Below are 16,328 nucleotides of genomic sequence, written 5' to 3' on the forward strand. Positions count from 1 at the left end.
TAGACGCGAAAGGTGAGCGCAAATGCTCTCGGTCTCTTCACTCTATTTTAAAATAGATCCAACCCCTGCTCTGACATTCGGGTCGCTTAATGTTAGAGGGTTAGCAACGAAGAAAAAGCAGAGCCAGGTGTTGCGCCTTATAACGGACAGAGACATCGATGTGCTAGCCGTTCAAGAGACCAAAGTCGATGGAGAGGAAGAGACCGGGAGCATGGTGCAGCGCTTCACGTCGAAGTATTATGCTGTTGTGAGCCATGCAGTCGAAACTTCTGCCGGGTGCGTCCTTCTTGTAAAAAAGTTGCCTGGACTTAACGTGCAGACTTATGCTTCCGGAGAGACAGGGCGATTCGTGATTTGTGATTTCGGTTTTGAGAATATAGAATGGCGGGTTATCTGTGTTTATGCACCTAATGAATTGGAGGATAGGTGTTCCTTTTTTGAGAGCCTGAAATATTACTGCACTAGTGAGAAACAGATAGTGCTCATGGGCGATTTCAATTGTGTTCTGGCGGCTCGCGATAAAAGCAGCACCCGAGCCTTCAGGGACAGAAGTACAGACTTATTGTCACGACTGATAGATGAATATGCATTAGATGATGTGGCGGAGTGTTTAGACGGTGAACGTAGTGTGCAATACACCCACTTTCAAGGTATTAGTCATGCTCGCCTCGACAGGATTTACATGTCACTGGACTTAATACCAAAGTGTCAAAAATACCGAGTTTTACCAGTGGCCTTTTCAGATCCCTGTGCAGTGATATGCACTCTAGGGAAAAGGAAGCGAGCCAGTGGATTTTCATGGGAGCTGTGGAAATTAAATTGTAAACTGCTAAAAGACCAAATTTTCACTGAGTATGTGGCGGAAAAAATTACCAAAATAGTAAATGAGTGTCGAAACGAAATCGGGCTCCAGTGGGTACTATAGCCAAAGAAGAATTTAAGATGAAGGCCATTGAGCGGTCTACTTTGCTAAAGCACCAGGAAAGATTACAGGAAAAACAGCTGAGAGATATACTTGAAAAATTGTTGGCGCAGGAATGTAAAACGCCCGGCATAGGTGAGGAAGATATTAAGAAAACAAAGCAAAAGCTTGAACTTATCGAGGAAGACCGATATCGAGGGGCGATAGTGAGGGCGAGAGCGGAAGAATTGGTTGCAGGGGAGACGCCCACTAAGCGGGCTTTAGAAATGGAAAAAGCGCACGCTCGACGCAACGAAATTCAGGAGATCGAAGGAGCGGGTGGGGTAGTGACCGATAGCGATCGCATCCATCATGCTTTCTTTGATTACTATCAGGCGTTGTTCGCACAATATGAAGTTGACGTGCACAGATTTAAAGGCGAGTTTCTCGGCGCTATGCCTAGGCTCGATGAATCCCGAAAGGAAAGCTTGGAGAGGCGAATTAGTGAAAAAGAAGTTGAACGAGCAATAAAGAAAATGAACCCGGGAAAGTGTCCTGGCCCAGATGGGTTAAGTGCAGCTTTTTACAAAGCGTTGAAAACGGAATTAACCCCACTTTTGACTTTGCTGTTTAATGATTCCTATGATCGTAAGGAGTTGCCCCCGTCTTACGGGTCGGCCCATACCGTCCTCATCCCTAAAACAGATGATCCTATAAAACTCAGACAGGTTACTGCATATAGGCCGATCTCACTAACGAACGTCGATTATAAAATATTTATGAAAGTGTTGGCGGCGAGGCTTCAGAGCGTTATTAAAGAAATTGTTGGCCCTCATCAAACATGCGGCATAAAGAACAGGTCTATTGCTTACAATATTCATAAGGCAAGGTGTGTGCTGGAGTGTAGCGACGTCACTGGGGTACCTGTGGCAATTCTCCAGCTTGATCTTGAAAAAGCGTTTGACTGTGTTTGCTCATGTGATTTTGTTTTCTATCTTAGATCATATCAATGTAGGTTCTATTATTACTGAGGGTGTGGCCATGGCGTACCGACACGGCACTACAAAGTTAATTGTTAATAAATTGTTGGGGGCCCCCATTAACGTGGAACGTTCGGTGCGTCAGGGTTGCCCCCTCAGTCCACTCTTGTTTTGTATGTATGTTGAAACTTTGTGCTTGCACATAATACAGAATAATGCTGTTCATGGTTTTCGGCTGCATGAAGCGGAAGTGAAAGTCCTAGCATATGCAGATGATGTAGCAATTTTCTGTGTCACAAAGGATAGCATTAGCAGTGCGGTAGAAGGTGTTAAAAGATTTAGTTTGATCACGGGAAGCAAGGTGAACTGGGGAAAGTGCGTGGGGTTCTGGCACGGAGAATGGCCGGATACTCCTCACACTTTCGCTAATGTGACCTGGTGTACGACCCCTGTAAAGTACCTTGGAGTCCCGTTGGAATTTTACAGAGATACTGAACAGTATTGGAAGGGGCAGGCACAAGAGACACAAGAAAAAGCAGAAAAGTGGAAAGGTACTCATTTATCCGTGTTTGCAAGAGCCACTGTGTGTAACCTGTTTTTTATTAGAAAACTGTGGTATGTGATGCAAGTGCTCCACTGCTCGCGAATTAACATACAAAAGGTACATCGAATTTTTGCGGTTTTTGTATGGGCCTCTATTTGGGAAAGGTGCATGCGGACAAACTTGTTCAGACGGGTCAAAGACGGAGGCCTAGGGCTGGGACACTTATTTGTGAGGCAACTGGTAAACAGATTTTTGTTTTTCCGTGATGTTGAAGATCCTTTCCTGCGCACAGTGTGCCAAGTAAGGCTAGGGCGAGCCTTGCCAGAGTATGTAGTTGCAACAAAATGCATGACAGGAGGCATTTTTGGTTATTTCCGAGAGATAGTAACCAGCGTCAGATTCTTAACTACTCGGTTTTCAAAGGACTATTTGAGCAGCGTAACAAGGAAAACGGTGTACAGAGATGTGTGCGATGTTATCTTTCCGGTGCCGTTGTACAGGGCCTTGTACTGTGGAGGCCCCGGCGGTAATGTGTTGCAAAGGGTTAAAAAAATGAATGTATCGCCGGAAGTCAAGAGTTTTTTATTTAAAGTGCACACTGGAACTTTACCTGTCAAATCTTTTTTGGAAGAAAAAGAGATGTTTCTACCGTGGGGACCAAACTGCTTAATCTGCAAGCAACCGGAGACCATAGACCATGTTTTTTTGCACTGTTGGGAAGGGGTTTATTTTTGGGACGTGCTACAGAGGACCATGAAGAAACAGCTCCCGTTGCATTTACACGGAATTAGTACTTGCTAACAAAAAATGAGGGTGGGATCCCGTTCGATTTAGTCATGCTGGTGGGCCTCCACAGTATATGGCGCTCTCGTATGGCCGGGTGACCCCGTAGCGCGTCCAGCGCGTATATATTTTCGAGAGAGCATCTGCAAGTTTGTAGAAATACAGAAGATACGGAATCCTGTCCCTGAGTGGCTCTCAAGGCTAGAGCCTTTGACAACACTCAGAGAATTTTAATGTGACAAAGCCTGGTCCTCTCTTGGGGATTTCGCTTCTTGTATAACTGTGTACATATTATTGTATTTTTGTCTTTGTTTTGTGAAAGCCGAGGACCGGCAAGAAGGAAAAAAAAATAGTGGCCAGTATCCCCGCCTGTCACGCGGGAGACCGGGGTTCGATTCCTCGACGGGGAGCTTAGTTTTTGTTTCTTTCTTCCATTATGCGCCATATCAGAACAGCACTTAGCCCTTCCCTGCGCCTCCTCGTTAGTATAGTGGCCAGTATCCCCGCCTGTCACGCGGGAGGCCGGGGTTCTATTCCTCAACGGGGAGCTTAGTTTTTGTTTCTTTTTTTTGCATTCTGCGCCATTTCAGATCAGCGCTGCCGTTTTCCCTGCGCCTCCTCGTTAGTATAGTGGCCAGTATCCCCGCCTGTCACGCGGGAGACCGGGGTTCGATTCCCCAACGGGGAGCTTAGTTTTTATTTCTTTTTTGCATTCTGCGCCATTTCAGATCAGCGCTGCCGTTTCCCCTGCGCCTCCTCGTTAGTATAGTGGCCAGTATCCACCGAGCGGGACGGTCGCAGAATCATGAGCTCCAGCGGAGCGGCGACAGCGGCCCTTGCCGGCCGCGGAAACAGGAATCTTGAAACGGATGATAAGGACTATGAGTTGACTTTGCCGACGCTGCCTACAGGACGTGTTGTTTTAAACACCGTGTTTTTGCACGGCGACGTGCGCAATAGGCCGTACAAAGTGGAAGATTTTCGCGATGCCCTCGCCAACGTTGGTGCGCTCCCCGATGTTGTGGCGTTGGGGGCGTACCAGATTAACCACGTTTGGGCTGTCACGCTCAGCAGCGCTGAAGCAACGAAGAAGCTGGCGGCGTTGAAACAAGTAGAAGTAAAGGGACGTCGCTGCATCATCATCGACCCAGAGGACCAACAGGTGAAGCTGCGGCTGCACTGGATGTTGCACGGTGTGGCCGAAAACGACATCCGGACGGCCTTTGCTGCTTTCGGTAACGTAACCGAGGTGACCCGGGAGCGGTGGCGCGTCCAGGGCGTCAAAGAGAAGGGGTCAACAACGAGAACAGTTCTCCTGAAACTGAAACCCGGTATTAAGACCGATGACCTACCTCACCAGCTGCGAGTCGCCGGTGAGTTGGCCCTCGTTGTGGTGCCTGGGCGGCCTATGCAGTGCCTGCGCTGCCGTGGTAGCGGTCACGTTAGACGTGAATGCAAGGTGTCCCGGTGTTCGAAATGCAGGCGTTACGGCCACGTCGACAGTGAGTGTGTCCGTACATATGCGGTGGCCACGGGGCTCGCATCGAGGGAGGAGATAGCTGAACACCAGATGGACGTATCAGAGGCGGAGGAAGCGGCGAAAGGAGTCGAGGAAGTAGGCAAGCCGGAAGCGGCGACTGTTTCTTCTGGGACTTCTAGCAGAAACACAAACGTGTCAAGTGAGGCAGAGAGGCAACCTGAAGAAAAAGATTCGACAGCGGACTGGGCTGATACTGAGGAGAAGGAAGATAGCTTTTTGGCAGCTACGGAACCCGTGATGATGGCCACGACGAGCAGCGAGGAGCAACAGCAACAGTGCAATGTTCGTGCGGGCAATGTCTCGGCCAAACGGCCTCACGCCCAGACTAGTGATGGAGAGGACAAAACAAAAGCGTCAAGCGTTGAGGAGCCGCCTACGAAAACGGTCCAGTCCCGGCGGTCCTCTCTCAGACCGAAGCCGAACTTTCTGGGGGACAAGCGGGCCAGCGATAAGCCACCGCCGCTGCAAGACCATGCAGCCGCACCGGAGGGCTGCGGCGGAAATAAAGGAGTCTAGCCGGGTGCTAGACGCGAAAGGTGAGCGCAAATGCTCTCGGTCTCTTCACTCTATTTTAAAATAGATCCAACCCCTGCTCTGACATTCGGGTCGCTTAATGTTAGAGGGTTAGCAACGAAGAAAAAGCAGAGCCAGGTGTTGCGCCTTATAACGGACAGAGACATCGATGTGCTAGCCGTTCAAGAGACCAAAGTCGATGGAGAGGAAGAGACCGGGAGCATGGTGCAGCGCTTCACGTCGAAGTATTATGCTGTTGTGAGCCATGCAGTCGAAACTTCTGCCGGGTGCGTCCTTCTTGTAAAAAAGTTGCCTGGACTTAACGTGCAGACTTATGCTTCCGGAGAGACAGGGCGATTCGTGATTTGTGATTTCGGTTTTGAGAATATAGAATGGCGGGTTATCTGTGTTTATGCACCTAATGAATTGGAGGATAGGTGTTCCTTTTTTGAGAGCCTGAAATATTACTGCACTAGTGAGAAACAGATAGTGCTCATGGGCGATTTCAATTGTGTTCTGGCGGCTCGCGATAAAAGCAGCACCCGAGCCTTCAGGGACAGAAGTACAGACTTATTGTCACGACTGATAGATGAATATGCATTAGATGATGTGGCGGAGCGTTTAGACGGTGAACGTAGTGTGCAATACACCCACTTTCAAGGTATTAGTCATGCTCGCCTCGACAGGATTTACATGTCACTGGACTTAATACCAAAGTGTCAAAAATACCGAGTTTTACCAGTGGCCTTTTCAGATCCCTGTGCAGTGATATGCACTCTAGGGAAAAGGAAGCGAGCCAGTGGATTTTCATGGGAGCTGTGGAAATTAAATTGTAAACTGCTAAAAGACCAAATTTTCACTGAGTATGTGGCGGAAAAAATTACCAAAATAGTAAATGAGTGTCGAAACGAAATCGGGCTCCAGTGGGTACTATAGCCAAAGAAGAATTTAAGATGAAGGCCATTGAGCGGTCTACTTTGCTAAAGCACCAGGAAAGATTACAGGAAAAACAGCTGAGAGATATACTTGAAAAATTGTTGGCGCAGGAATGTAAAACGCCCGGCATAGGTGAGGAAGATATTAAGAAAACAAAGCAAAAGCTTGAACTTATCGAGGAAGACCGATATCGAGGGGCGATAGTGAGGGCGAGAGCGGAAGAATTGGTTGCAGGGGAGACGCCCACTAAGCGGGCTTTAGAAATGGAAAAAGCGCACGCTCGACGCAACGAAATTCAGGAGATCGAAGGAGCGGGTGGGGTAGTGACCGATAGCGATCGCATCCATCATGCTTTCTTTGATTACTATCAGGCGTTGTTCGCACAATATGAAGTTGACGTGCACAGATTTAAAGGCGAGTTTCTCGGCGCTATGCCTAGGCTCGATGAATCCCGAAAGGAAAGCTTGGAGAGGCGAATTAGTGAAAAAGAAGTTGAACGAGCAATAAAGAAAATGAACCCGGGAAAGTGTCCTGGCCCAGATGGGTTAAGTGCAGCTTTTTACAAAGCGTTGAAAACGGAATTAACCCCACTTTTGACTTTGCTGTTTAATGATTCCTATGATCGTAAGGAGTTGCCCCCGTCTTACGGGTCGGCCCATACCGTCCTCATCCCTAAAACAGATGATCCTATAAAACTCAGACAGGTTACTGCATATAGGCCGATCTCACTAACGAACGTCGATTATAAAATATTTATGAAAGTGTTGGCGGCGAGGCTTCAGAGCGTTATTAAAGAAATTGTTGGCCCTCATCAAACATGCGGCATAAAGAACAGGTCTATTGCTTACAATATTCATAAGGCAAGGTGTGTGCTGGAGTGTAGCGACGTCACTGGGGTACCTGTGGCAATTCTCCAGCTTGATCTTGAAAAAGCGTTTGACTGTGTTTGCTCATGTGATTTTGTTTTCTATCTTAGATCATATCAATGTAGGTTCTATTATTACTGAGGGTGTGGCCATGGCGTACCGACACGGCACTACAAAGTTAATTGTTAATAAATTGTTGGGGGCCCCCATTAACGTGGAACGTTCGGTGCGTCAGGGTTGCCCCCTCAGTCCACTCTTGTTTTGTATGTATGTTGAAACTTTGTGCTTGCACATAATACAGAATAATGCTGTTCATGGTTTTCGGCTGCATGAAGCGGAAATGAAAGTCCTAGCATATGCAGATGATGTAGCAATTTTCTGTGTCACAAAGGATAGCATTAGCAGTGCGGTAGAAGGTGTTAAAAGATTTAGTTTGATCACGGGAAGCAAGGTGAACTGGGGAAAGTGCGTGGGGTTCTGGCACAGAGAATGGCCGGATACTCCTCACACTTTCGCTAATGTGACCTGGTGTACGACCCCTGTAAAGTACCTTGGAGTCCCGTTGGAATTTTACAGAGATACTGAACAGTATTGGAAGGGGCAGGCACAAGAGACACAAGAAAAAGCAGAAAAGTGGAAAGGTACTCATTTATCCGTGTTTGCAAGAGCCACTGTGTGTAACCTGTTTTTTATTAGAAAACTGTGGTATGTGATGCAAGTGCTCCACTGCTCGCGAATTAACATACAAAAGGTACATCGAATATTTGTGGTTTTTGTATGGGCCTCTAGCTGGGAAAGGTGCATGCGGACAAACTTGTTCAGACGGGTCAAAGACGGAGGCCTAGGGCTGGGACACTTATTTGTGAGGCAACTGGTAAACACATGTTTGTTTTTCCGTGATGTTGAAGATCCTTTCCTGCGCACAGTGTGCCAAGTAAGGCTAGGGCGAGCCTTGCCAGAGTATGTAGTTGCAACAAAATGCATGACAGGAGGCATTTTTGGTTATTTCCGAGAGATAGTAACCAGCGTCAGATTCTTAACTACTCGGTTTTCAAAGGAATATTTGAGCAGCGTAACAAGGAAAACGGTGTACAGAGATGTGTGCGATGTTATCTTTCCGGTGCCGTTGTACAGGGCCTTGTACTGTGGAGGCCCCGGCGGTAATGTGTTGCAAAGGGTTAAAAAATGAATGTATCGCCGGAAGTCAAGAGTTTTTTATTTAAAGTGCACACTGGAACTTTACCTGTCAAATCTTTTTTGGAAGAAAAAGAGATGTTTCTACCGTGGGGACCAAACTGCTTAATCTGCAAGCAACCGGAGACCATAGACCATGTTTTTTTGCACTGTTGGGAAGGGGTTTATTTTTGGGACGTGCTACAGAGGACCATGAAGAAACAGCTCCCGTTGCATTTACACGGAATTAGTACTTGCTAACAAAAAATGAGGGTGGGATCCCGTTCGATTTAGTCATGCTGGTGGGCCTCCACAGTATATGGCGCTCTCGTATGGCCGGGTGACCCCGTAGCGCGTCCAGCGCGTATATATTTTCGAGAGAGCATCTGCAAGTTTGTAGAAATACAGAAGATACGGAATCCTGTCCCTGAGTGGCTCTCAAGGCTAGAGCCTTTGACAACACTCAGAGAATTTTAATGTGACAAAGCCTGGTCCTCTCTTGGGGATTTCGCTTCTTGTATAACTGTGTACATATTATTGTATTTTTGTCTTTGTTTTGTGAAAGCCGAGGACCGGCAATAAGGAAAAAAAAAATAGTGGCCAGTATCCCCGCCTGTCACGCGGGAGACCGGGGTTCGATTCCTCGACGGGGAGCTTAGTTTTTGTTTCTTTCTTCCATTATGCGCCATATCAGAACAGCACTTAGCCCTTCCCTGCGCCTCCTCGTTAGTATAGTGGCCAGTATCCCCGCCTGTCACGCGGGAGGCCGGGGTTCTATTCCTCAACGGGGAGCTTAGTTTTTGTTTCTTTTTTTTGCATTCTGCGCCATTTCAGATCAGCGCTGCCGTTTTCCCTGCGCCTCCTCGTTAGTATAGTGGCCAGTATCCCCGCCTGTCACGCGGGAGACCGGGGTTCGATTCCCCAACGGGGAGCTTAGTTTTTATTTCTTTTTTGCATTCTGCGCCATTTCAGATCAGCGCTGCCGTTTCCCCTGCGCCTCCTCGTTAGTATAGTGGCCAGTATCCACCGAGCGGGACGGTCGCAGAATCATGAGCTCCAGCGGAGCGGCGACAGCGGCCCTTGCCGGCCGCGGAAACAGGAATCTTGAAACGGATGATAAGGACTATGAGTTGACTTTGCCGACGCTGCCTACAGGACGTGTTGTTTTAAACACCGTGTTTTTGCACGGCGACGTGCGCAATAGGCCGTACAAAGTGGAAGATTTTCGCGATGCCCTCGCCAACGTTGGTGCGCTCCCCGATGTTGTGGCGTTGGGGGCGTACCAGATTAACCACGTTTGGGCTGTCACGCTCAGCAGCGCTGAAGCAACGAAGAAGCTGGCGGCGTTGAAACAAGTAGAAGTAAAGGGACGTCGCTGCATCATCATCGACCCAGAGGACCAACAGGTGAAGCTGCGGCTGCACTGGATGTTGCACGGTGTGGCCGAAAACGACATCCGGACGGCCTTTGCTGCTTTCGGTAACGTAACCGAGGTGACCCGGGAGCGGTGGCGCGTCCAGGGCGTCAAAGAGAAGGGGTCAACAACGAGAACAGTTCTCCTGAAACTGAAACCCGGTATTAAGACCGATGACCTACCTCACCAGCTGCGAGTCGCCGGTGAGTTGGCCCTCGTTGTGGTGCCTGGGCGGCCTATGCAGTGCCTGCGCTGCCGTGGTAGCGGTCACGTTAGACGTGAATGCAAGGTGTCCCGGTGTTCGAAATGCAGGCGTTACGGCCACGTCGACAGTGAGTGTGTCCGTACATATGCGGTGGCCACGGGGCTCGCATCGAGGGAGGAGATAGCTGAACACCAGATGGACGTATCAGAGGCGGAGGAAGCGGCGAAAGGAGTCGAGGAAGTAGGCAAGCCGGAAGCGGCGACTGTTTCTTCTGGGACTTCTAGCAGAAACACAAACGTGTCAAGTGAGGCAGAGAGGCAACCTGAAGAAAAAGATTCGACAGCGGACTGGGCTGATACTGAGGAGAAGGAAGATAGCTTTTTGGCAGCTACGGAACCCGTGATGATGGCCACGACGAGCAGCGAGGAGCAACAGCAACAGTGCAATGTTCGTGCGGGCAATGTCTCGGCCAAACGGCCTCACGCCCAGACTAGTGATGGAGAGGACAAAACAAAAGCGTCAAGCGTTGAGGAGCCGCCTACGAAAACGGTCCAGTCCCGGCGGTCCTCTCTCAGACCGAAGCCGAACTTTCTGGGGGACAAGCGGGCCAGCGATAAGCCACCGCCGCTGCAAGACCATGCAGCCGCACCGGAGGGCTGCGGCGGAAATAAAGGAGTCTAGCCGGGTGCTAGACGCGAAAGGTGAGCGCAAATGCTCTCGGTCTCTTCACTCTATTTTAAAATAGATCCAACCCCTGCTCTGACATTCGGGTCGCTTAATGTTAGAGGGTTAGCAACGAAGAAAAAGCAGAGCCAGGTGTTGCGCCTTATAACGGACAGAGACATCGATGTGCTAGCCGTTCAAGAGACCAAAGTCGATGGAGAGGAAGAGACCGGGAGCATGGTGCAGCGCTTCACGTCGAAGTATTATGCTGTTGTGAGCCATGCAGTCGAAACTTCTGCCGGGTGCGTCCTTCTTGTAAAAAAGTTGCCTGGACTTAACGTGCAGACTTATGCTTCCGGAGAGACAGGGCGATTCGTGATTTGTGATTTCGGTTTTGAGAATATAGAATGGCGGGTTATCTGTGTTTATGCACCTAATGAATTGGAGGATAGGTGTTCCTTTTTTGAGAGCCTGAAATATTACTGCACTAGTGAGAAACAGATAGTGCTCATGGGCGATTTCAATTGTGTTCTGGCGGCTCGCGATAAAAGCAGCACCCGAGCCTTCAGGGACAGAAGTACAGACTTATTGTCACGACTGATAGATGAATATGCATTAGATGATGTGGCGGAGCGTTTAGACGGTGAACGTAGTGTGCAATACACCCACTTTCAAGGTATTAGTCATGCTCGCCTCGACAGGATTTACATGTCACTGGACTTAATACCAAAGTGTCAAAAATACCGAGTTTTACCAGTGGCCTTTTCAGATCCCTGTGCAGTGATATGCACTCTAGGGAAAAGGAAGCGAGCCAGTGGATTTTCATGGGAGCTGTGGAAATTAAATTGTAAACTGCTAAAAGACCAAATTTTCACTGAGTATGTGGCGGAAAAAATTACCAAAATAGTAAATGAGTGTCGAAACGAAATCGGGCTCCAGTGGGTACTATAGCCAAAGAAGAATTTAAGATGAAGGCCATTGAGCGGTCTACTTTGCTAAAGCACCAGGAAAGATTACAGGAAAAACAGCTGAGAGATATACTTGAAAAATTGTTGGCGCAGGAATGTAAAACGCCCGGCATAGGTGAGGAAGATATTAAGAAAACAAAGCAAAAGCTTGAACTTATCGAGGAAGACCGATATCGAGGGGCGATAGTGAGGGCGAGAGCGGAAGAATTGGTTGCAGGGGAGACGCCCACTAAGCGGGCTTTAGAAATGGAAAAAGCGCACGCTCGACGCAACGAAATTCAGGAGATCGAAGGAGCGGGTGGGGTAGTGACCGATAGCGATCGCATCCATCATGCTTTCTTTGATTACTATCAGGCGTTGTTCGCACAATATGAAGTTGACGTGCACAGATTTAAAGGCGAGTTTCTCGGCGCTATGCCTAGGCTCGATGAATCCCGAAAGGAAAGCTTGGAGAGGCGAATTAGTGAAAAAGAAGTTGAACGAGCAATAAAGAAAATGAACCCGGGAAAGTGTCCTGGCCCAGATGGGTTAAGTGCAGCTTTTTACAAAGCGTTGAAAACGGAATTAACCCCACTTTTGACTTTGCTGTTTAATGATTCCTATGATCGTGAGGAGTTGCCCCCGTCTTACGGGTCGGCCCATACCGTCCTCATCCCTAAAACAGATGATCCTATAAAACTCAGACAGGTTACTGCATATAGGCCGATCTCACTAACGAACGTCGATTATAAAATATTTATGAAAGTGTTGGCGGCGAGGCTTCAGAGCGTTATTAAAGAAATTGTTGGCCCTCATCAAACATGCGGCATAAAGAACAGGTCTATTGCTTACAATATTCATAAGGCAAGGTGTGTGCTGGAGTGTAGCGACGTCACTGGGGTACCTGTGGCAATTCTCCAGCTTGATCTTGAAAAAGCGTTTGACTGTGTTTGCTCATGTGATTTTGTTTTCTATCTTAGATCATATCAATGTAGGTTCTATTATTACTGAGGGTGTGGCCATGGCGTACCGACACGGCACTACAAAGTTAATTGTTAATAAATTGTTGGGGGCCCCCATTAACGTGGAACGTTCGGTGCGTCAGGGTTGCCCCCTCAGTCCACTCTTGTTTTGTATGTATGTTGAAACTTTGTGCTTGCACATAATACAGAATAATGCTGTTCATGGTTTTCGGCTGCATGAAGCGGAAATGAAAGTCCTAGCATATGCAGATGATGTAGCAATTTTCTGTGTCACAAAGGATAGCATTAGCAGTGCGGTAGAAGGTGTTAAAAGATTTAGTTTGATCACGGGAAGCAAGGTGAACTGGGGAAAGTGCGTGGGGTTCTGGCACAGAGAATGGCCGGATACTCCTCACTTTTTCGCTAATGTGACCTGGTGTACGACCTCTGTAAAGTACCTTGGAGTCCCGTTGGAATTTTACAGAGATACTGAACAGTATTGGAAGGGGCAGGCACAAGAGACACAAGAAAAAGCAGAAAAGTGGAAAGGTACTCATTTATCCGTGTTTGCAAGAGCCACTGTGTGTAACCTGTTTTTTATTAGAAAACTGTGGTATGTGATGCAAGTGCTCCACTGCTCGCGAATTAACATACAAAAGGTACATCGAATATTTGTGGTTTTTGCATGGGCCTCTAGCTGGGAAAGGTGCATGCGGACAAACTTGTTCAGACGGGTCAAAGACGGAGGCCTAGGGCTGGGACACTTATTTGTGAGGCAACTGGTAAACACATGTTTGTTTTTCCGTGATGTTGAAGATCCTTTCCTGCGCACAGTGTGCCAAGTAAGGCTAGGGCGAGCCTTGCCAGAGTATGTAGTTGCAACAAAATGCATGACAGGAGGCATTTTTGGTTATTTCCGAGAGATAGTAACCAGCGTCAGATTCTTAACTACTCGGTTTTCAAAGGAATATTTGAGCAGCGTAACAAGGAAAACGGTGTACAGAGATGTGTGCGATGTTATCTTTCCGGTGCCGTTGTACAGGGCCTTGTACTGTGGAGGCCCCGGCGGTAATGTGTTGCAAAGGGTTAAAAAATGAATGTATCGCCGGAAGTCAAGAGTTTTTTATTTAAAGTGCACACTGGAACTTTACCTGTCAAATCTTTTTTGGAAGAAAAAGAGATGTTTCTACCGTGGGGACCAAACTGCTTAATCTGCAAGCAACCGGAGACCATAGACCATGTTTTTTTGCACTGTTGGGAAGGGGTTTATTTTTGGGACGTGCTACACAGGACCATGAAGAAACAGCTCCCGTTGCATTTACACGGAATTAGTACTTGCTAACAAAAAATGAGGGTGGGATCCCGTTCGATTTAGTCATGCTGGTGGGCCTCCACAGTATATGGCGCTCTCGTATGGCCGGGTGACCCCGTAGCGCGTCCAGCGCGTATATATTTTCGAGAGAGCATCTGCAAGTTTGTAGAAATACAGAAGATACGGAATCCTGTCCCTGAGTGGCTCTCAAGGCTAGAGCCTTTGACAACACTCAGAGAATTTTAATGTGACAAAGCCTGGTCCTCTCTTGGGGATTTCGCTTCTTGTATAACTGTGTACATATTATTGTATTTTTGTCTTTGTTTTGTGAAAGCCGAGGACCGGCAATAAGGAAAAAAAAATAGTGGCCAGTATCCCCGCCTGTCACGCGGGAGACCGGGGTTCGATTCCTCGACGGGGAGCTTAGTTTTTGTTTCTTTCTTCCATTATGCGCCATATCAGAACAGCACTTAGCCGTTCCCTGCGCCTCCTCGTTAGTATAGTGGCCAGTATCCCCGCCTGTCACGCGGGAGACCGGGGTTCTATTCCTCAACGGGGAGCTTAGTTTTTGTTTCTTTTTTTTGCATTCTGCGCCATTTCAGATCAGCGCTGCCGTTTTCCCTGCGCCTCCTCGTTAGTATAGTGGCCAGTATCCCCGCCTGTCACGCGGGAGACCGGGGTTCGATTCCCCAACGGGGAGCTTAGTTTTTATTTCTTTTTTGCATTCTGCGCCATTTCAGATCAGCGCTGCCGTTTCCCCTGCGCCTCCTCGTTAGTATAGTGGCCAGTATCCACCGAGCGGGACGGTCGCAGAATCATGAGCTCCAGCGGAGCGGCGACAGCGGCCCTTGCCGGCCGCGGAAACAGGAATCTTGAAACGGATGATAAGGACTATGAGTTGATTTTGCCGACGCTGCCTACAGGACGTGTTGTTTTAAACACCGTGTTTTTGCACGCCGACGCATAGAGAAAGAGATTGGTAAAGAGCGGACACTCCCATAGGGCCCAGCGGCCCATTTGACTGTAGTGCACCAAGCGGCCGGCGGCAACTACATCCGGTCTTGCTGAAGGGCGCGCGATTTGAATGCTAGCCATGCGCTGCGCCCTTCCCTGCCCTTTTGGCACATTATTTTGGTTTTAAATGGTCTGCTAGTGTTTCTATTTATTTTCAGCATGCATAACAACAGGAAAAATAGATTCCCAGTTCTCTAAACTACCCATCAACGCAGCTGCGCCACAGCCTTTGCAAAACAGTAGTGCAGAAACGACGCCAAGTGCTTCGCGAAATGAATTTATTTTGCCGCATATAAAACACGAGATGCAACAGATGCAGACGGATGCATTGACAATACTTGACACACACTAAGCGATGTGCACAATACAGAAAAATAAAAATACACAAGGTGAGAAACAGTACTTAGGTAGAGACAAAAAATAGCATAACTGATTTCCGAATTATTGCAAATGATATGTAACAAAACAGGCATTATACATAAACTACACATTCCTAGTCGCGGCTACCTTAGCAAGGGTAACTTAATACATTTTAGGCGAGTTAGTTACATACATTCATTATTACAGCGCAAAGACGGCACAGAACAAGAGGGCACAACAGCGCTGTTTTATCCTCAATCAATGTAAACCTATGTATAGGCAATGCAGTGTCATAGGGAAACACCGAGACACATTAACAAGAGAGATTATAGAAGCTTGTATGATAAAATTGCAGGACGATTGCATAAGCGCACCATCAGTGGCATTGTCCCAGAAAGAGGTCAAATATCTAGAATGTGAAATCTGATACGTGTCGGCGAACCTCCGTTATTGTACCCTTGCACATTCCTGTTGCTATTCTTGCATGTTTTCCTGTTATTTTTTCTTTTCTTGTTTTTTTTTTTCGTTTCTTATCGCCAGGCGGTATAATAACCCTACTGGTCTCGAATAAAATTTAGTTGACAGCAGCGCTGTTGTGTCCTCCTCTTGTTCTGTGCAGTCTTTGCGCTGTAATAATGAAGGGTAACTTTTATTGTCCAGGGAAGAGAGGAGTACAGACGCTTGGGGGAAGGCTACACCGTTCACTCGTCGCATCTGCCGTGCTTCGGCTGCAGTCCGTGGGTCCATGCGGTGCTGTTGGAAAAGGAATGAATATGATGCAGAAGGTTGCAATGAAATGTAAGGCCACTGCACCGCGCACACATCTGTGCATGTGGGTGGGTACTGAAAACTTGGTGAGCAGAGTTATGGTCCAGAACAGAAAAGCTGTCATTAGTAAAATTGATACAAAAGCTACTCTTGCAACGTAGAGGTCAGGAAATGCAGGCTAACCGAACCTAGCTGAAAATACATTTCTACAGAGCGTGAAATAACAGCCACTAAACTAACAATATTATTCAAAAGCACTGAACAGCTGAAGCAATGAAGCTTGCCGCATAATAAAACATTTTTCACTTTAACGTTGTCCTGTTAAATGTAACGCGACACCACGCAAAACTAGCCGTTCGCAAAACCGCGGCCGGCGAGCACGCCATGTTGGCTTGCCTTTCATACGCGACTTTGTGAAGCGCAGACCACCGCGCTGAGCTAAACTGC

At 47.8% G+C, this 16,328-nt stretch overlaps 2 protein-coding genes across 2 annotated transcripts; both read left to right on the forward strand.

The window, feature by feature from the left end:
- The first annotated feature begins 211 nt into the window (after positions 1-211).
- Positions 212-5,264, forward strand: LOC146179983 (uncharacterized). The gene is made up of 2 exons (XM_084580304.1): positions 212-276; positions 4,064-5,264. The coding sequence occupies exons 1-2, from the start codon at positions 212-214 to the stop codon at positions 5,262-5,264; spliced, it is 1,266 nt and encodes a 421-aa protein (XP_084436430.1).
- Positions 5,265-5,483: 219 nt separating this feature from the next.
- On the forward strand, positions 5,484-10,536 carry LOC146179984 (uncharacterized). The gene is made up of 2 exons (XM_084580305.1): positions 5,484-5,548; positions 9,336-10,536. The coding sequence occupies exons 1-2, from the start codon at positions 5,484-5,486 to the stop codon at positions 10,534-10,536; spliced, it is 1,266 nt and encodes a 421-aa protein (XP_084436431.1).
- Positions 10,537-16,328: the final 5,792 nt, after the last annotated feature.

Source organism: Amblyomma maculatum, chromosome 9 (genome assembly GCF_055883805.1).
Source record: "Amblyomma maculatum isolate TAMU_Amacu chromosome 9, ASM5588380v1, whole genome shotgun sequence".
Classification (NCBI taxonomy): Eukaryota; Metazoa; Arthropoda; class Arachnida; order Ixodida; family Ixodidae; genus Amblyomma; species Amblyomma maculatum.